The following is a 22,021-nucleotide window of genomic DNA, read 5'->3' as shown; positions in this document are numbered from 1 at the left end:
AGCACCAGGTCCAACAAGGTGTCTCCCCTGGTGGGGCTGTGCACCTCCTGGGTTAGATGGAGGTCCTGCATTCTGGCTAAGAACCTACGTGAGTGGTCAGTTCTGGCTGACTGCTCTTCCCAGCAGATGTCTGGGAAGTTCAGGTCCTCCATGACCACCACATCCTTAGACTTCACTACCTCTGTAAGCTGACCTAAGAATTCCTGGTCGAGCTCCTCCCCTTGGCTGGGAGGTCTGTAGTAGACCCCCACTCAAGTCTCAACCATCACTCCAGGATGCCCTGATCTGGGGTGGATGAAAGGGGCCATTCTCATTGTAGGGACCAACTCCAGGCTTTTCCAGGTTCTTGCTTGCTACTGTAAACAACAGGCTGGCCCAGATTACCAACAATGGTTAACAATGCATGCGTTGTGCTTAGAGGTGTATGGCCGATGGGAGCATAGAGAGATGGGTCACCCTGAGGTTGTGGGGACCCTGCACTTCTCTGTAGCAAAGCCCCAGCAAGTCCCTGTGTAGAGCCAATGGGCTTTGTCTAATGTATGCAACTGGATTGAGAGGGATGAAAAGAATAAGCTGCTGGTGGTGGAGATCCCCACTGGGAGAGAGAGACCCAGTGTGCTGAGGGTCCCTGATGGCATGATTGAGACAAAAGGGCTCAACCAAAACCCAGTTACAGTGATAGTGGTTAACCCAACCTTGAAAGATATTGTGGTCTGCCTGGGACAAAAGATGGCCTTGATAAAGGAAGCTGAAGTGGTGAACCCTGAGCAGGAGGGAAACCCCTGTCCAATTGACCCTTCAAGGTTCTTTTTCAGGAACCCTCCAGTGCCTGAAGCCTGTAAAGCTCAGCTCAGGGAAAAACTCAGGGCTCGAGCCTGTGTTTTCTCCCTGCATGACTGGGATGTGGGGGGAGGCTGAGGGGGTGGAGCATCACATTCATCTGAGCAACCCACGACCCTTTCATGAAAGGTCTCGGCGCGTTCCCCTTGCTGAGATGGGGGAAATAAGAAGTCATCTGCAGGAGCTCATGGACCACTGCATCATCACGGAATCTAAGAGCCCTTATGCCTCTCCCATTGTGATTGTGCAGAAGAAGAACGGCCAACTCCGTATGTGTATTGATTACCGGACTTTGAACGCCCAGACCATCACTGATCAGTACACTGTCCCGTGGGTGCAGGAGGCTTTGGACTGTTTAGCAGGGAGCAAATGATTTTCAATACTAGACCTTTGCAGTGGCTACTACCAGATACCTCTGCAGGAAGAGGACAAAGAGAAGACTGCTTTTATTTGCCCCTTGGGATTCTATCAGTTTGAACAAATGCCCCAAGGGATATCCGGGGCTCCTGGCACCTTCCAGCGACTAATGGAGAAGGTGGTTGAGGATATGCATATGACCCAAGTACTGGTTTATTTAGATGATATTATTGTTTTCAGAAAGACCCTGGAGGAACACTAAGAACGGCTACTCCGGGTACTTGATCGGCTGGAAACCACTAGACTTAAGTTGGCCATCGATAAATGTAAGTTCTACCAGGCCTCTATGAAGTACGTAGGACATATTGTATCACAGGAAGGGGTCAGCACTGATCTGGAGAAAGTAAGTGTTATGACCACCTGGCTTCAACCCAAGAACTTTAGGGAATTGAAAAGGTTCCTGGGATTTGTGGGTTTCTATCGGCGATTCATCTAAGACTATGGTACAATAACTGGACCTTTAAATGCCCTAACTCATGGACACCAGGTGGGAAGGTCACCCCGCAAGAAGGGGTGAAACAATGGCTTAAATGGGCTTCCCGTGACACAAAACCCCACAGAGCCTTTTGGTCGCTGGTGGGACTCACGGTGTGAAGATGCCTTCCAGGAGGTGATCCGGCGGTTGACTCAGGCACCTGTGCTGGCATATGCTGATCCCAACCGCCATTTTATTTTGCACACAGATGCCAGCCTGTCAGGACTGGGGGCTGTACTGTACCAGGAACGTGAGGGACACCAGCGACCAGTGGCTTTTGCCAGCAGGGGATTGTCACCCAGTGAGACGCACTACCCGGTACATAAGCTTGAATTCCTAACCCTCAAGCGGGCTGTCACTGAGAAATTCTGGAACTATCCATATGGGACTACCTTCCAGGTGTGGACAGACAATAATCCCCTTACCTATGTGCTCACCAGCACTAAGATGGATGCGACCGGCCAACGCTGGATCACGGCACTAGCCAACTACACCTTCAGCCTGCACTATCGAGTGGGACGAAAGAACGTGGATGCTGATGCCGTGTCTTGACAACTCTCCAGCAACCATGGGAGTGTTTGGAGGCCCAAGATAGTGAAGACCATTTGCGACCTGCAGATACAAGACCCTGTGGGGACGAGGGAGAGTACTGTTTGCATGGCTGAGGTGTTGGGGGTGCCCCCTGAGGGGTTCCCACAGGCCTGGGTTCAGTACAACACACTGACTCCCTCTTCGTTGCCCCAGGTCACGGCCACAGAATGCTGGATGGCACAAGAACAGGACCCAGATGCGTGAGAGGTGCTGCGTGCCTGGAGATCAGGGAATACCCGCCCCGCGACCCTTAATAATGCTACCCCAGCAGCCCACCTCCTGTTGAGGGAGTGGAAAAGGCTTCGCTTGATTAATGGAGTGCTACATCGGGAGGTGCAGGACCCAGAAGGATGGAAATATTGGCAGCTGGTCCTCCCTCGGAAGTATAAGGCCCTTGTGTTACAGGCCTTGCATGATGACTTTGTGCACATGGGGGTGGAGCACACCCTGGTGCTAGCCCGTGAGCAGTTCTTTTGGCTCAAAATGACTGAAGACATAAGGACTAAATTCTCAAACTGTGATCGGTGTGTACGGAGGAAGACCCTGTCTGCTCGAACTGCCTCCAGAACAGTTGAACACCATCCAGAGCTCAAAACCCACGGAGCTCGTGTGCATGGATTTCCTAGCCATAGAAGGGGAGGGGCACTGAAAGGGGAATGTGCTGGTTGTGACAGACGACTTCACCCAATATGCCCAGGCCTTCCCTATGTGAGATCAAACAGCAAGAACAGTTGCCAAAGTACTGTGGGAAAAGTACTTCTCCGTGTTTAGGTTGCCCGCAAGAATCCACTCCAATCAAGGGCAAGATTTTGAGAGCCAGTTGTTGCGTGAAGTGCTGACAGTGGCTGGCATACAGAAATCAAGGACTACACCCTACCACCCCCAAAGGGATCACCAACCTGAGCACTTCAATCACACTTTTTTGAATATGCTGGGTACCCTCCAGCAGGAACAGAAGGCTGCATGGAGCCAGCATATTGCATACCTGGTGCGTGCCTACAGCTCCACTAGGAATGATGCAACAGGAGTCAGTCCATATTTACTCATGTTCAGGAGGGAGCCCCGGTTACCCATATTTTTATACTTTGGGGTAGAATGAGTCTACCAACAACATTTGACTCATGGTCAGTATGCACAACAGCTTTGGGACCATCTCTGTCGTGCGTACCGACTGGCAGCCAAAACTGCTGGAAGAAACTAGCAATGCCATAAGCTGCTTTACGATGCTCGCGTGCATGAGCAGGGGTTACAAGAAGGAGACCAGGTGCTGCTGCGAAACCTGGGGCTAACTGGGAGACACAAAATCACTGATCGGTTGTGGGCTGAGCCCTATACAGTGGTGCGACAATGGGGAAACCTCCCAGTATATGAAGTCTTCCCTGAGTCTGGACTGGGTTGAAGTCGCGTGGTCCACCAGAACCTCCTGCTGCCTATTGGCTAATTGGTGGGGCCCCCTCCACCCGAGAGAGGGCCACGAGAAGAGTGGCCTAGGTCTCCCCATAGAAGGAGGCCTCACAACACCCAGCCGGCAGTTGTACCTGCAGCTCCCAAGTAGGACTCGGACTCTGACTGGTGGTACCCTGCTGACTTTCACCCAAGCTTAGGATATGCCACTCCTCAGGGTGAAGGGGAGATGGGGAGTGCTGTTCGTGGGGCCCCACCTGGCGAGACCGAAGGAGAAAACATCCCCATGCCTTTACCTGCCAGTGGGGCAGACTCCTCCAGTGAGAGGGAACCTGAGCCGCCAGGGCCCTCATGTAGTTCTGTCCCAGACTGCACCCCATGACCAAGGCGGGAGCTTCGGCTAGTCCGTCGTTTCACCTATGATGCCTGGGGGTGCTGGGGGAGGTCAACATCACTGCCCCTTGGGTTCAGTAGTCCCCTAGGCTGAGGCCTGTGCTTCACTGGGGACAGTGAAGGGTAATGCGGGAGAGGATGTGACGGGCTGGCTGGCAGTGACCTGCCCCAGGGGTTTCGAAAGGGCAAAAGATGATTGAAGGACTTGGGATTCCCTTTCTGCACCAATCAGGCCCCAGAGACTCACCCCCCACCATGTGCCGATTGGCCCCTTGGGTCACCTGGAGGGGGATAAAAGGGGCAGCATGGGCTGACTCAGGGGAGAGACCAGTGAGGGACAACAAGGAAGGAGCTTCACAGAGCTGACCCAGCAGGGCAGGAGCAGTGCCCCGGAAGAGCCTGAAAGAGCAGGACCTGCAGGCAGCAGTGGGACCCTCAGCAGCGCGGCTGGCAGGAGAGGCTCCCCACTGGGCTCCAGGATCCACTATGAGAGGCTGCAGCCAGCAGGAAGTCTCCCCCTGCTCCAGGAAGGATCTGAGCAGTGACCTGAGAGATTCCCAGCTCTGCTTCCAGCTCCTCGATTCAGAGGCCAGGCAGCTCGGTGTGAGGCTGGGGCTCTGGGAAGGTCAAGACCCCTAGCAGGCCAAAACAGTGGTGGCTGTGTGGCAGTGTTCCTGTCTACCACATGGGTGATTTGGGTTGAGTGAGATAACAAGAAGCAAATCTTACAGTGGAAAGAGGCCATTGTGTTTTTCTCCCCCTCCAGGTACCAAGGCCCTATATTTCCTTGTCATTTGACGTTTTGCATTTTGTGCCTTTTTATATTTCACCAACCCGTATTGTTTTTTCTGCTGTTTGTGTTTTATATTTTGTTAACCCTATTTTTTGTCAATGATTGTAAGTATCTAACCTTTGTTGAATCCTGCCCCCTTGAGGCATTGTAGTGTCCACTATACCCTCTGATTTATGCTTGTTATGTTCCCAGGATTAAAAGGTATGTGGTTAAGTCCCCATTGGTGGTCTGGCTCTGCTCTATAGGGGGAGGAGAGTCCCTACACCTCCCACAGCACTTGTGCACCTGCTTTGATCCCTTCAATTGGAGAGGGGGTACCTCTTGGAGTACTGCCCGGGTTACAATTATAATAAACATCTTGTACTGTGACTGTCAACAATAGCTAGAGGTTGGCAAAAGTCTGGTGGATGAAGAGGAAATGTACACAAAGGTTTTTAGGTGTCTAATTTACTATTAAAGACCAGTATTCATAAAGGTATACATTTATATTAGAGTCTGTATACCTTTTAACTCATCTATATTACCAGGGATCTGGGTTTGTTATTTGCCATGAAAAAACATGGTAAAAACTGGATTTTCTCATTTTAAGGAGAAAAGCTTGGTTCTTCTCATTTTAAGGAGAAAAACCTGTGCTTTCCCCTTTAAAGGAGAAAAATGTGGGAACTGGTGGGTTTTCCCTTGCAGGCTGGCAGAGTTCCAGCCTGCAAGGGGTTAGAGGGAGTGGGAGGAGGGCAGTCAGTCATGCAAATGGCCACTAGGGAGCCTGGAGAGCAGCTTCCTGCAGGTAAGTCTAGTGGTGGTGGAGGGAAGATTGAGACCCTTATAGTAAGAGAGGAAGGGAGTTGGGCAGGGTTGGAGCTGGGGCTGCTTCCCAGCCTTGGCAGTGCATGGGGCTTGGGGCCCAGGACTGAAATGCATGGCCTAGGTGGGGAGTGGAATGGGGCCATGGGTGTCTTATCCCAGGGATTGGGGGGTAGGGGGCTGGCTCTCTGCCACTGTGCACACTCCCGGGAGGGCGGGGAAGTGGGGCACATACCCCCCAGATTTGTGTGCAAGGTGGGGGCTGATGTGGGATGTCCACTGTGGGCTAGGGGCTCCCCACCCTGCTGCCCTCCCTCCATGGCCTCTGCCGCCTAGTGAGTGGGACCCAATGTGGCAAGCCAGAGTGGGGTGGGGCATCTCAGTGCCACTACCATGAGCCCCACACTGAGGCCCTGGGGGGAAGGTAGCAAGGCAGAGAGCCCCAACCAACAGTGGGCAGCTTGCCACCATACCCTGACTATGGGCTCCTTTCTGCCTGCGCTGCCTGTGGGGGAGGAGGAGCTGGGCTCTGCACTCTGTTCCACTGCATCAGCCACCACTTCCTGTGGTGGCAGCTGGGGTCAGGTGCTGCTGTGGGGGGCAGAGGACTGTGGGCCCTCTGGCAGCTGGGAGGCCCCTCTGGCAGGGCTCAGTGGGTGGGTGGGGGGCTGTGGGTGGGTAGTGAGGGGCACTGGCAGGGTTAAGCAGGTGTGAGTAGGGAGTAAGGGGCACCAGCAGGGCCAGGGGGTTGTGCGTGGGCAGTGACAGGCACCGTTAGGCCTGGTGGGCTGTGGGTGGGGAGTGAGGGGTGCCAGCAGGGCTGTGGGGGGCTGTGGGTGGGACATGAGGAGCACCAGGAGAGTCCAAAGGGCTGTGGCTTGGGAATGAGGGGCACCAGCAGGGCTGGGGGGCTGTAGGTCAAAAGTGAGGGGCACCAGCATGGTTGGAGGGCTGTGGGTGTGGAGTGAGAATCAATGCTATGGGCAGGGGACTGGCATATCAGGGCTGCTCAGCTCCACAAAGCAGTGTGGGGATGAGGGGATGGGGACAGTCACAGCTGGACCCACATCCTGGTGAGTGAAGGGGGTAAGGGAAGCTATGATTTTTCATAATAGAAAACCCAAAATCAAATGCAAAAATGTATAGGTATTTAGAATTTGTTTTATTACAGTGACTAGGAAATTGCCTGTCAAGAATGACGGGGGAGGGAAGGAGGACCTGGCGGGAACAGAGCCCTGCATCCAGCTCCCCCTCAGCTCCTCATCTCTCCTCATTCTCCCCCTACCCCTCCTGGTGCTTGGGGTCTGACCCTGCTCCCCACCCCCTCCCCATCACTTTGGGTCTGGCTCTGTTCCATCCCCTGTTTTGACCCCACTCCCCCCCCAATTGCTCTGGGTCCACCCTACTCCCCCCTCACTGCTTCAGGTCTGACCCCTCTTCCTGCCCCGCTTTGGGTCCGACCCTGCTGTCAATTGGATCTAGCTCCACTCCCCCCTCCCCCTCCTGCTTTAGGTCCAGCCCTGTTCCCCCACTTCCGTGCCACCACTTCGGGTCTGACCCTACTCCTCCCCTCCCACCCACTGCTTTGGTCTTGCCCCACTCCCTCCCCCCTGCCACTTTGTGTCTGACACCATTCCTCCCCTCCCCATCGCTTCAGTCTGGCCCCCCTCCTGCTGCTTTGGGTCTGACCCCGCTTCCCTCCTCCCCCGGCTGCTCTGGGTCCACCTGGCTTGCATCTAACTGTTTCCCTGCTCCCCACCCTCCCTCCCTGCACACTGCCTTCCCCTCCCTGTTCTGGGGGGTGTCGGGGAGGTACCACCACCGTGACCTCCCCCCTTTGCCCTCAGGCAGGGAGGCAGGGGGCAGCCCTGCTGCTCAGACAGCCCGAGTATGTTCCCTGACCCCAAACTTCCCCAGCAGCTGCGCAAACTTGGGCCCACACAGCTCGGGCCATGCAGCCAATTGCCATCCGCTCTCTCAGAGGTGCATGAGCAGTTGGCCAGAAGCATTAAAACAGACAGACAGACACACAAACACACACACAGAATAAACCTTATATTATATTAGAACTGAGGCACTGATAGGCTTCCAAATTGCTTTAAACTTGTAAATATATCAATAAAACATTGTGTTCAACAGATACCTATATATACAGTGGCATTTAATTTTAATCACAGAAAAATGTGGATTGGGGGGGTTTAATTAGAGAATTTGCTATATTTTTATCAGAGAATTTGTGATTTTTAAACAGAGAAAACCAGGATCCCTTGCTTATTACTCTTTATACATCTAACATTTAGAAAGCCAAAGTATTTGTCAGTAACAGAGATGGTTAGTTAGAGAGGGCAAGTACTAAAGGTGTGTCTCTGAATATCTTCTCACTGGGTGCAACTACATGAGATACTTTACTGCAAAGTAGTGTAGTTTACTGTGCAGTAAGCATGTGTCTACATGTCCACGTGCTTACTGCACAGAAAGCCTTGCTAATCACAAAAAAAATTTGCTACCTGAAAATGCAAGTACAAGTTTTACTCATGAGTAGTTACTGTGCAGTAGCACTTGTGTAGGTGCCTGACTGGGAGTGAATCAAGCCTGACTAGGAACTATGTGCCCCTGCTCTGGCAGCAGGGAGCTCCAAGCCCCCCTCCCTGCCCCCCTCCAAGATCACGATCAAGGAGGGAGGGATGGGAGATCCTTATCTGGGGACCTGCCCCACTCCTGCAGCTCTTTCCAAGTCCCCTGCCCTGATCAGGCAGCTGGGGCTGAGAGATCCCTGCTGCCAGGGCAGTGGGGCATTGTCCTCACCCCAGCAGCAGGCAGAGAGCAATGTCCCAGCCCTGGCCAGGAGCCAGCTGTCTCCTGGCCTGGTGCTCCCTGTCCCTGGGCTAGTACCCAGGGGGAGCATCCCCTGGTGGCAGCAGGGGCCCATTGCAGGGCTGCAGAAAGTGGGAGCAGTTGGTTGTTAAGAGCAGCAAATCTGCTCCCATGTCCCTGCACATGTAGACACCTGCCTGGGAGCATTTACTCATTAGTAGTTTACTCGGAAGTAAACTAATCTCAGATCAAATTCATGTGTAGATGTACCCACTCTTCCCTAAATATGCTGCTACCTGCTGCTCCTGTTCAGTGCATTAAAAGAAGGCTTTTCATAGCTGTCAGTCTGGAAGCACTTCTCATGACTACTAACTACATCAATTAAAAAAATGTAAGAGTCATTTGCAACATACAGAATACAGCCTCCATGTTGCATTGAGAACTGTGTGGGCAGAACTGTGCATTGCCACAATCCCAAAGAAGTCAATAGTGCTCCACTTTGGGAAGAGGTTTTAGTACTTGGATGTCAGTGCAAGGTCTAAAGAGCACATATTCTAATATATCCAGAAAAAGAAATGGCTGATCACATCTTTAACACCATCACTGAGGATTCAGGTTATGCAGTCCTATGGTCCTTCTATATATGGGACTCAGATAAGCCTGAATGTGCATTATATTGAGAGAATGTCTTTAAGTAGAAGTGTCAAATACACAACCTGTAGGGCTTCTTGTGTGCTGAACCATTCATATTCACGGGCTGGATTCAGCCTGCAGGACTCACTTGCCTCCAACCCATCATCAAAATAGAGGTTTTCAGTCACTTCTGACAAATAAGATCAGTGGCAGGAGAAAATGGGGAAGCAAGTAGCAGCAGTACTATCTCCCTGTGTTCTAGATCCATGTTGAAATAGTGGCTCCAACAGTCATTGGAATTAATACTGCCACCACTGCTTGCAGGGCATCTGGCTTGTGGGAGGCCCTGGGCTCTGCATCTGTCCAGCAGGGTTCAACAAGTTTGACACTCCTGCCTTAGATGGTTTTGCCCTGTATCTGATTGACTCTACCTTCAAATTATCAAAGGTCACATATATTCTGCATGTTGGAACAGTTCCAGAGGTAAATATTGTATGTATTAATCTTTAGAACTCAAGCTAATCTGTAAAGATAAGGTTTTCCTAAAGCATCAGCAGCTAGAAGGTAGTTTTGCTATTCTCTGGCTATTCACTGCATTTGCAGAAATGTGATGAGGAGTAGCCACAAAGAGCCCTGGGTCCTCAGAGCTGGGAATGAGATGTTATTGAAGTCCTAAGGGCTTATCTAGCATATTCAGACTGGCTTCTAATTATTTCTGTGGAATTTGGGATTCTGAACCTTGTACAATTACTGCTTATCTCACCCTTTAGTAGGATCGCAACCATTACAAATGAACCATTACAAATGTTCCCGTATACAACATTACATTTGAGGGAACCTAATTCTTTTTAGACTGACTACACTTAGTCATAGTACCAGAGATTTATCTTTGCAGGTAAGGGAGAAGGAGTAATGGAATAAATTAGTTTTACCTTCACATAATAACAGTAGCTATGCTATCTCAGGAACCAGTTTAGTTGGCACCATCCCTTTGAATGGGTCCCATTATACCAGAGTAATGTACTTACAGGGCCTGTCTACACATTCATTAATGTGCAGTAATTACTTGCTTAATGAAGTACTAACTAAATACACAGTAACTACAGTTACTGCACAGTAGCATCAGCACATGGTTTTTTTCTGATGCTTACTGCTCAGTAGCCTAATAACACTGTGCAGTAGTGTAGTGGCATGGTTTTTGACTTGCACGCTACTGCACAGTAAGCATCCCATGTAGATGTGCCCACAGTGGATAAAGTTATACCACAATAGTAGTGCTTGCAAGGTACAATTTATTTAGATATCTTTATGAAAATAAGCTATACCCATATAACCAAATTGTAATAGTATACTTACATCCACAAGGAAGTGATTTGCTTTTACTATCTGTTTCTAAACAAAGACATTAAATTAGTAAAACAACTACATATGGACAAACCGTTATTCATAGGTTTCAGGCATCTAGAGTTGTCAGCTGTAACACCATTCAGTTTCCACACATATTATCTGAAGACTTAAATGAAGCATATAGAATTGAAGTTCCAACCACTCTTAACCCACTTTTCATATAGTGCCAATATGGCTGCATAGAGCCCTGTTTTTGCTGTTTCCTTAGGTAGTATAGTTATTCTTATTATGTGAAGGTAAAACTAATTTATTCTATTATTACTTCTCCCTTAACAGCAAAGATAAAACTCTAGTACTATGACTGCCAGTCAACTGTGTGGTAAACATCTCATGTCTCACGCCTCTTATATCATACTTTAGGTCTTAATGGCATAGTATTATTTCATTTTTGCTTTAGAAGATGCTTTACCAGCTTCTTAATTATGCAGATAATAGTCTGCATTATCTGCCATCCAGAAATCCTTCAGTAGATGAGGTGCCCTATTCTCTTAATGGCCTTTTATCATAGTTTCTTTCTCAAACTGTTTGAAAAAAGTTTTTCTTTCACAAGTAACAAAGGAGTAATTCTTCATACTTTCACAGGTTAATTATCTACTTCAATAATTCATCAGGCATTTTTAACATTATGAAATGATTCTTTCATAGAAATAGCTATGAATTAGCTATTAGATGAGATGTGGATTACAAAGAGCTTTCTGTTATCATATTTACTCAAATATAAGATGGGGAAGAAAGCTCCTCATCTTATATCCACAGTCAAGGAAACCTCATTATGTCATTAAACTGCACCCAAAAGTAGCATGTGCTCAGTAGTGGAAACCAGCTATGAAGCTGATTATTGCAGCCAACACAAAGCGTGACTATAAAACACATGGCTATATTGGGCGATCACCCAGGTAGGAACCTTTTTGTTTTATTTTGGTGGTATCTTATGAACAAGCCCCAGTCTGGGAAACAAAGGGTTCAAATGTCCTCTAGTCTTGCTTACTCCTAGCCAAAAGGCTGAGAAATAGCTAGAGAAAGTTAACAATAGCCCCTGATGGCCTCAAAATTGATGGCTCTACCACAAAAACAGGCCAATAGACCCTACCTGAATAAGACACATAGTAGTGCCTATTGCATGCAGTCCCCTTTCAGTGCTGACTCTTTTTCAAGTCATGGTAAATTACTATATTGAATATATTTCCACTTCCACTTTATTCTGACAGCTGAGCCACACCTTTTTTCCATTTCCAATATTCCTATTTCATCTCAAGCCTTAAATGTCTATTAAACATCACCAAATGGGGCCCCAAAGCGTCCACCTGGAATCCCTCTGTCATCCCGTGTCTCAGCCTGTCGCATATGGTTAGTGTGGCCCTGCACACATATTGAGCAGTGATGAGCTGTGAGGTCACCATGTCTTGAAATGCTGTTGACTCTTCTGGGGCCCAGTCTAATAAGCTATATAGTAAATCGTGAAACTTCTGACTTTGGACTAATATGCATAGTTTTGATGCATAAACTGCGGTTCGTTTCTCTGGAGGCTTGCAAAAATCACAGACACACACTCAGCAGCTGGCATAAAAGGTTGTATTGGTTTGCAAACAAAGGTCAGAGCAGAGTCAGGTACTCAGATTACTCTGACCAAGCATTGGTATTTGCAAGTGGAATTTATTTTCTCTCTCCTGAGCACGTGTGCAGACACCGGAACTCTTACAGCTACTTCCGTTTCATACAAGCATACATGTAGTTACATCACTACATACATCGCATGTATAGTATAATTAGCTACTTAAGTATGCAGGGCGGAGAGGTAATTATGCATCAGCTAATTAAGTATGCCCAGAAACTACAACAGGTCGGCAAGAGTTCAAATCCCCGCCCTTTCAAGGACACAGATAATTGAATTCCAGCTTCTGTAATCAGTATGAGAAAGACTAGGGAGAAGCTGGAGGAGGTAAGAAACCTTGAGTAGCATTCCTTCCTATCAAGAGTGAGATGCAGGCTGTGCATTTCTAACAGTTTGGTCCTTTGCATAACTGTGATTGCTAAAGGTGACAGCATGCAGGAATGCAGGTGCACGATGCAGCTTTGTAACAGGAAAGAGAATGGCGTAATTGTCAAGGTATGTTTTGGACTGCCACGTGAACCACAGTGGTCACAAACTGGGTCAGAAGTAGAATGTGTATAATAACATATTTACAAAAAAAATTTGTACTATATATAAGTAGGTACAAAATTGCTGCTTGAAGGTGTGTCCCTGTACTAAAACTTGTAGCAGTTTCCAAAGAAAGGTAAAATGCAACAGTTCTGAATGAACTCAGTCTATGGCAGGGGAGGGCAATTATTTTGGGCAGAGGGCCACTTACCTAGTTTTGGTAAGCCATCAAAGGCCACATGACAGGCAGCCAGAGGCAGATAAATATTACATTTCTAAACTTTTTAGGGCCGGATAGAATAGCCTGGTGAGCCGCTTTTTGCCTACCCCTGGTCTATGGGTACCCTATATGCAAATTACTACAGGTATATTTATTTTAAGGTCAGTATTTTCAAATTTGCTTCTCGCTTTGGGGATGTAAAAGGGCTGCAGGGGGGCACAGTTGGAGGCAGAGGGCAAGGGGGTTTATGTCTTTGAAACCCCTTTGAAGCCCTGCCCCTGCTTCCTGGCAGAGTCATGGGACCTTCATGGCAGGGTGCGGGGAAGTCAGTCTGCTCCATCACACAGGGCTTCTCCCCAGTGGTGCACAAGTGCCGGGAGCTGCACATGTGCTGTGGGAAGCCCCACATGATGCGGGCAGGCTGGCCTGGATCTGCTCCTTGTCCCCACATGCAGCACTGGCCGGAGTCGTGTGCCACTAGGTGCACCCTGAGCACCTACCTCCTATTGCTGCTGCCAGTAGCGGAGGCTGTGCGCCATGGGGAGAGAGTGTGGGGGTTCCCCACACTTCCCCACCTGCCCTCACACCCATACCCTGCATACCCAAGCTCTGTGTTCCTGCCACCCCTAGGTGCAGGCTCCACACTCCCTCCAGCCTCAGCCCCATGCTCTGCACTCCTGCTCAGCTGCAGCTCCTCTACCCCCCACCCCCACTGCTTCCCTACCTGCTACTCAGAGCGAGTGCTGCAACAGGGAGATGAGAAGCTGCTGGACGCCAGGGAAGCTGAGCAGGTCTGCTGGCAGCTGCAACAGTAGTAGCAGCAGCCACGCAGTGCAGGTTCTCTGGGGGCTGGCATTCTGGTGCCCCTCTGAATTGACACCTGATGCCACAGTCGCCCCCCTAAAGTTAAGCCACTGCTTTAAAGCTGTACACAAATATTTCACCTGAATTACAAAGTTTTCCAACTTCAAATAGTTCACCAATTAAACATATTTTCCTTTATATCCTTTTGTTTACATTTTAAAGCTCAACGTTTAATCTGCCCTATTAAAATATACATATTTTAATTTATTTTTCCAGGCCCTGCAATTCCTGTTGGAATAGATGTACAAGTTGAAAGTTTGGATAGTATTTCAGAAGTTGATATGGTAAGTATTTATCTGACAACCAGTGATCTTAAACTTGTATTTCACCTCCATAAAGGTCAGGCAGAACTGAAATAAAGCATCACCGTCTACACGTGCTGAGCCTTACTGCACAGTCAGTTAGTCAACTGAGGGGTTAATTTGCTACCTGATAACTGAAATAGACTAGAATAAGGCTCGAATAGAAGAAGAATGCTTGAAGGCCAATGCCTACCTAGAAATTGCCTCCTTTCCATTGAAGGCAAACCTCTCTCCTGTGCAGAGGGCCAACACATGGCTACAGCATCAGACTCCCTCCTAAGTCTACAAAATAAAGCCTAAATAGGATTTCAGTGACTGTAGCAGGGCACTAGGGTACCTGCTACTGAAGATAGAAAATGGCTTAGCTGCCATTTATTAAGGCAGCAGGTGCCAATGGTTATGGGAGCTGATCAGCTGACTGACAGGGGGCGGGAAGGCTGAGGTCAGACACAGTTCCCCTCTGGCAGCTGCAGGAGCAGGAGCTCAAGCTCTGCGGGTGAGCTGAGCAGCCCGAGTCAGTGGTTGCAGCCTGACCACTCTGACCAGCTGCAATGATGCAGGGGTGGAGAGAACCCTGATGGAGGTATGGGAGAGAGCCAGCATAGAGTGGAGTCGGTATTATAAGCTCGGGGGGGCTTCTGATACGTTATAGCCGGCTGGCTTAGAGCTTTGTGGAGTTGCTATCGTTACACCGGAGGACTGGGCGAGGCTGTAGGGGTGGAGGAGGCCTCGGCAGGAGCTCCCCAGTAAGGTGGGGGAGTTCCTGGCACCAGGGAGGGTGCCGTGTTGTGGGGTTGTCCTGACCCCAGCCCATTGGGGTGACTTTGGGAAGAGCCTAGTAGAGGCGGAAGCCCAGTAGGGTGTGGGCCCAGGAAGGTGGGTCTAAGCAGTGGGGGGTCCCGACCCCAGCCCAGCGTGGGCACTACTGGGACAGGCCCCAATTGGAAGTCCCAACTGGGAGGAGCCCCAGTGGGGCGTAGGCCTGAGTCGGGCATAGACAGGCCTGAGTGCGGGCGGGGTGTGCAAGAGGCACGACCACAGGCCTGAGTGTGGGCGGGGAGCGCAAGAGGTGCGAGCAAGAGCCCCAGTGGGGGCATAGAAGGCCTGAGTGCGGGCAGTGGAGCGCAAGAGGTGTGATCACAGGCCCCAGTGCGGGCATAGAAGGCCCCAGTGCAGGCAGAGAGCGCAAGGAGCATGAGCAAAGGCCCCAGTGCGGGCAGAGAGCATGAGAGGCGCAGGTACAGGCCCGAGTGCGGGCACAGAGACCGCGGGGAGCGCAGAATAGGCCGGTATGTGAGCGGCCGCGGGACATGGGGGAAGCAGGCCCAAGCAGGGCGCTGCCTGGAAGTTACGAAGCCCTGAGTGGGGCGTAAGCCCATAGAGAAGTCCGAGCTGGGCGAGAGGGGCACAGTCAGAGAGCTGCCCCAGGAGGGGGCGCGTGTATTGAGTTGGCCCCGGGAGAGGACCAGCACAGGGACTAGAACCAAAATCCCGGCATAGTAAGATCAGCCCCATGCCAAGAAGGGTAGGAAGGCAGCCTCCACTGACAACACTAAGATCAAAGATGTGGTGGGCGAGATAGAGGGTGCATTCAAAGCCCAGGTTGGCGCTGTAGGCAAGGGCACTAGGGGAGGTCACGGCACCCCTAAGGACCGTCCTGCCACAGCGACCCATAGTACTAGTACAGGCCTTTGGCCTTGGATGAATTTATGTCAGAGTTTCGTTTCGTCTTTAAACTCTCACCCACTACCTACAAGTAATTACATTCACTTGGTAAACTTTAAAATTTAACAGAACTGCTGAAATGTTATTATTTGTCCCATTACTTTACTTGTTAAACCAGCTATTCCCTTTTCTCCACCAAAAAAATCACCTCTTGGGAATAAGATATGGTGTACAAAGGAGATTTTCTAAAAAAGATTACGGAAATAAATTAATTGCATGCAATAGCATGCTCTGTGGAAAGTGCAAGAGATGGACACCAAAAATGCAATATTCAGGCCTGGATCAGAGCTTTTCAGGCTTCTAGATTTAGAGTAGAAAAGCTATTAGAAATACTTAAGCTTTTCTTTCATTTACTTAGGGAAAAATCCTTTTGCAGAAAGAAAAAGTTCAAGCATTTCATTCTCCTAAAGATCTTATTTGGAAGCTTTTGATGATTTCATAAAAATGTAAAAAAAAGTCATCTGCATTCTCCCATCTTTAAAGTAATCAAATGAACCGTGTGACAGAAAAGCCCTTTTGCCTGACTTGGTCCTGTCTCCAGTTTCAAACACAGCTTTGTGTCAGCACAGTTAGCAGTACCTAATTAACAGCTTTCAGGCCTTTCCCGACTGGAGAACAAGCAGCTTTGTTTAGTCTCTGGGGCCAGTTGTGCTCCCAGTGACCTCGGTGACAGCACTCCCACAGACGTCAATGGAAGCATCACTGGTCCTATGTCAGCGAATTCTCTTAAGGCTGATGTCTGACGGCATGGGGTTTCTGAGACAGTCTGTCAGTCAAAAGGGATTTTTCATTCTTTGCTTGAATCAACAAACAAAAAAAGGAGTCATCCACCCTTTTAACCGGATTTTTTATGCTTCAGGATTTCTGAGGATTTTTTGACCTGATTTTTTTTTTTTTTTTTCTTCCCTTTGCAATTAACACCTCCCTTGCCACTCAATGCCTGGCTGAACTAAATCCCACATTTTAGCCCATAAAGAATTTTAGAATTTTGGGGGTTGACAATACTGAAAAACGTCAGATTAAAAAAATCAGATTTGCTCCAATACTATGAAAAGTAAAAAAAAAAAGATTATATCAGGCTTATATTTTGTCTTTTCATGTGTGAACTACCTGCCTGCTGTTGCAAGGTAGATATAGCAACTACAGTATTGCCAACTCTTCCCACAAGTACACAATACAGTGAAATGGGCCTCCAGTTTTGCTTCCAAAGAGAGGGAATGGTTGGAATCCAGCCTGCTCTCTAGGGCAGTGTTTCCTAAACTTTTGATATCTGGGGGACACATATTTTCTAGATTAAAAATGGTGACACTTAATTCTTACACCCAAAAAGATATCTATTTTACATAGGTTGGAACATATATATATGTAAGACTTACACAGTGGTATCCAATTTTTTGACCCCATGGGCTGGATGAGCAGTGCCAAGTTGGTCTGCAGGCTGGATCTGGTCCATGGGCCCAATGCAGTAGCACAGAGCTTGCAAATTTGGCAGCAGATGAACAGTAGCAGTTTTAGTTGCCACTGCTCTCCCACCACCAAATCTGGACCTGTGGAAAGCCCTGTAGGCCAAATGATATGGCTTCACAGACTGGATCTGACATTAATAAAGTATTTATTTTCATGGCACACTTTTGCCACTCTCATTGCACAATAGCATGCCACAGCACTGCTCTAGGCAATCTCTGCAGCTTTGAGCCTCCTGTGGGCCTCATGAGGTCCACAGTTCCTCTGAGATCCTCATTCCCAGTTTCTTGTTCCTACCCACTGCAGAGGTTGAAACAGTGGAATGCTTCTCTCATAGCCCACAAAAGACTGGTTCAGAGTGAGGCATTTGACTGTGTTGTTTAAGCCCCAAATCCCAGTCATGTAATTATTTAAGAATTTCAGCTTCCAAAGCCTTGGGTAAGAAATCTTCCATGTTGCTGGGTTTTTGGTTGTAGCTGTGTTGGTCTAAGGACATAGGCAGGCAAGGTTCTTTGGGTAGATGTGATATCTTTTATCTTTTTTAGACCAAATGAGTAGTTGGGGGGGAAAAAACTGAGTTAGTTTCTTTCCTCCTTTCCCTGCTCTACCTTTTGTTTTCCTAATTTCCACCTATTTACATTCTCACTGACATCCTATCACACTTTTAGCTTCTTTCATTCCTTGGAGTCTCAGAACAGCAGAGACTTCCTATGCCCAAAGAAGGGTGATTGCACCTGAAAGTGTTCAATTTTTTCCCCCAACTACTCAGTTGGTCTAATAAAAGATATCGCATCTACCCAAAGAACCTTGCCTGCCTTGAGGGTAAGAAAAGCATTCAAAGTCAATTTTAGCTATTAGTGAAACAACAGTGAAAGAGATTTATACTTTTATTATTGGTTCTTGTATTTTTAATGTGGGTGGAATTATATAAGAAGTAAAATGACATTGTTTGGTTCTGGAGCTAATGTCAGCCAAATACACTTTTTCTCAGTACATCCAATCTAAGTTTTAAAAGTCAAACTAAGTTTTATTTTGTTCCTACTTTTTAATTATTTGCCATAAAATTTGCAAAAAAATAATAGAAGGCATCTTGGGTGCCTCTTAGGATGATACATACAATTCAGAAACTTCTTGTCCAATTCTCTTCTAATTGAGTATAAAATTTTATCTTGGGCAAGATCTTGACACTAAAAATGTCTTTTTGTGGATTTGTTTCATCTGAGGGGAACATTGGAGAGGAAGAAAAATCAGGTCGTAACTAGAGACTTTAAAACTTGGTTGCAAACATAAAACTGTTGAGGGTATAATGCTATGCCCTAGTACTATTCAACTGCATCCACAAATGGGTCTGTTCATGCATAAAACATGGGCTTCAACATTAGGTTCTGCCTGCAAAATAAAACAAACATATTATTGCTAAAATGAAATAACCTTGCTAGAATTCAAAGAAAAAGTTTTCTTAAAACCAGTTTTTTAAGCATATGTAAGTGGGGGAGGACAGGGGACCTGAAATAAAACTACTTAGACCAGAAGATGAGGAAGGAGCTTCCTGGTTACTAAGGATGAGAACCTCCAACTGATGTATTGTAAGATGAAAAATACTGACAGTGACCCTCAATTCACTTTCATAGATCAAGGTTAATAAATAATCTCTGCTGTATTACTCAGGGGAAACCAGATATTCTGATATTGCAAAAAGATCCCCCCAAAAGTTCTAAGATAATGTCCAAATACAGTTAATAAAAAAATTGCAGTGCTGAGAATTCCTTGATTGTGTGTCACAGAAGATTATTTGATCTTACTAGACACCCACAAGGCAACTGGGCTCCCCTCAGAGAAACATATATAGGGACCTACCTAACTCGCAGAAAGACAACAGGTTTTTCACAGCCTGCTTGTGGCGCACAGAGCCAATTTCATGGGTATTTTGCAGCAGCCCCACCTCTCACTGCTGATTGGTGGAGGAGCCCCAGTGCCCTGCTCCTCACCACTGATTGGTGGATGGTGCCTTGACTCAGTCTATGTCATTAGTGCATTTTTTTTTGGCTTATTATTGCATAGGAAATCACGGCCAATGCCAGATTTCCTGGTGATCATGTTAATTGTGGACAACTGTTTTTTCACAGTTTTCATGAAATCTGCAAAACCATGATTTAGGCAGGTCCCTAAACATATATAGTCACACAGCAAGATACCAACCTTACAACACTTATGCACATGCTTAATTTAAGAGACCTGAGGAACCTTTGGTATTAGTGAGATGCTTACCTTCTAAGAATCAAATAGCAGGGTAAGGACTTGCAAGAGCAAGATGAAAGAAGAGAGAGACAGAGCATCTCAGATCAAGCAGAAACTGGACCTTACAAAAAAACACCATGCGGAGTAAAGGCTAAAACAGAAAATCATAGCTCAAAGGGGCAGCAAGAAAACGAGGGAAAATCAGTGGTACTAGGTGCAGCTTGTGAATGCTGTGATGCTGGGGCAGATGGAGCATCCCACAGGAGCATGGGGAGGGCCCTCCACTGGGGACCACATGGGGGGGTCCTCCCACATCCCCCCCCAGCTCAATCCTCCTGTATGCCCCCCAGACCCAGGAGGCACCAGTCACCGAACTAGGGGAGGTGTGGGGAGGGGCCCCAGCGCACTCCCCGGCAGACCTGGAAGTGGATTGGAAGTGCTTCTGGTCCACATCTAGGTCTGCTGCCAAGCATGCTAGAGAGCACCCCATGCTCGTGTGGCTATGGGATGCTCCACGCACCCCAGCATCGCAGCACTCACGAGCTGCCTGCTACCTAGAGGTATGTAGAAAAAACATTTAACGCTGTGTCTGTGTCCAAATCTCCAAATCTTTTCGAATCTCTCCAAATCGATTCAGAGGATTCTGGCTCGATTCAGAGAGATTAAAGGGTCTCCTGACTCAATTTGGATTCGGAGATTCAGCTCCTGAATCGGACCAAATCGAATCAGGCACTGAAGCTTTGCACAGCCCTACTATCTAGAGGTAGATTTTCCATTTAGAATTGGATTTTCCATTTGGATGATCTTTGATTTCTAAAATAAATAAGTCTCTTTAATAAATATTGGGTCTTAGGTCATCTGGTCTCCAACAGTTTAAGGAATGGGAGTGACATCAGTGGGACAAGATGTAGTGTTTAACATGTAGTCATGTTGACATGTAACAAGTGTGAAGGAAGGCCTGAAAATTGCTATTCCAACTGAAACCGGTGCATACATATTTACATGTGCATACTTGTTTACACAGCTAATTGCTGTGAAATGCTCTTCCCAAAGAATAAACCACAATGTGAAACCTTTTTCTTTCAGGATTTTACTATGACCCTGTATCTCAGGCACTACTGGAAAGATGAAAGACTGTCCTTCCCAAGTACCAACAATCAAAGCATGACATTTGATGGCAGACTAGTGAAAAAGATCTGGGTCCCTGACATGTTCTTTGTACATTCCAAGCGCTCCTTTATCCATGATACCACAACTGATAATGTCATGCTGCGGGTCCAGCCCGATGGAAAGGTGCTTTATAGCCTCAGGTAAAGTTGTTCTCACCCATGATAGTGATATTAGTGGAATCAGAGTAAAAGGACTTTAAATCATTTCCATTATTTTATTAGATACAGCTGTGCTCTTCTTGACTTAAACAGTTTATTCATTTCCTCCAATGACTGTTGCTTGTAAAGTCTTGCAGTAAGGACCAGAACCTGGGTTCCCTCAACCCCACAATGAATCCCAGAAGTATTATGCTATAGTTAGGCTTCTGCTTGCTCTTATTGTTGTTGTCTAAAGAAACTTGAATTCTCTTCTGCCCAGTGGACTAGCTTCCCCATCTCGAGTAGCCTGCAGCCCAGCAGTTAGAGCACTCTGCAAGTGAGATGGACAGGTGTTTGTATTTACTAAGACAGACAAAGGAACCAAACACTGGTCTCCCACATCCTGGGTGAGAGCTCTGACCACAGAACTGTCGGATAAGGAGTAGCAGGTGGAGCACGAGCACCCACAGCTCTATTTTAAAAGGAAGTGGTGGGCATTGTGACACATTGTGTGCAGAGCCCAATCTGTTAGTTATACTTTGAAAAACACCTCCCAGATCAAGACCTTCTGAGGACATAGTGAGGGACTACCTATGTACAGAATCCTGATTGGGCATAAACGTGAGCTGTTCAGCTGTTCGAGAACTTCAGCCACTTAAGGAACTTGTGTCAAAACCTGAGGAGCTTATGGAGTTTAGCTGTCCCTTCACTCTAGATGTGCCTAAACAGGACTTTCAAGGTTGCAGTTTTAGACTTCGGGGGAAATTGGGTGCCTAAATCCAGCTTCAGGGATCTGTAGTTATGACTACACTGTACACTTACCTCAGCAGTGGAGCTCTCAAGCATAGAATCATAGCCTTGGAGAGAAGTAGGGCTGGAAGAGACCTCCACAGGCCATCTAGCCTAGGGTTATCGTATTTCCAGTTCCAAAAAAGAGGACACCTGTCATGTGTGATTGGTGGGGAGGAGGGGGGCAGTGATATGCTGGTGCGCTGCCCTTGCCCATTCTGTTGCCCCTCACTCCCAAGCCACAGCCCACCAGCCAGCCCTGCTGCTGCCCCTCACTCCCGACCTGCAGTACCCTGTCCCCCAGGGCCATTCTGGTGTTCTTCACTCCCGACGCACAGCCCCCTGGCATTGCCAGTGCCCCACACTCCTGACTCTCAGTCCCCTGCCCCCCACCCCAGCTCCCC

At 47.9% G+C, this 22,021-nt stretch overlaps 1 protein-coding gene across 1 annotated transcript in view; it reads left to right on the top strand.

Moving 5' to 3' along the window:
- Window positions 1–22,021, top strand: part of GABRR1 (gamma-aminobutyric acid type A receptor rho1 subunit) — a 66,518-nt gene that overhangs the window by 30,975 nt on the left and 13,522 nt on the right. Inside the window, exons 4-5 of the mRNA XM_019537742.1 lie at window positions 14,009–14,076; window positions 20,608–20,831. Of these exons, the coding sequence (XP_019393287.1) occupies window positions 14,009–14,076; window positions 20,608–20,831 (292 nt within the window). The remainder of the gene's footprint in view (window positions 1–14,008; window positions 14,077–20,607; window positions 20,832–22,021) is intronic.

This window comes from Crocodylus porosus, unplaced genomic scaffold, assembly GCF_001723895.1.
Source record: "Crocodylus porosus isolate Cpor-Errol unplaced genomic scaffold, CroPor_comp1, whole genome shotgun sequence".
In the NCBI taxonomy this organism is placed as follows: Eukaryota; Metazoa; Chordata; order Crocodylia; family Crocodylidae; genus Crocodylus; species Crocodylus porosus.
The sequence above is the reverse complement of the archived record's forward strand: the minus strand, read 5'-3'. Positions and strand labels throughout refer to the sequence as shown.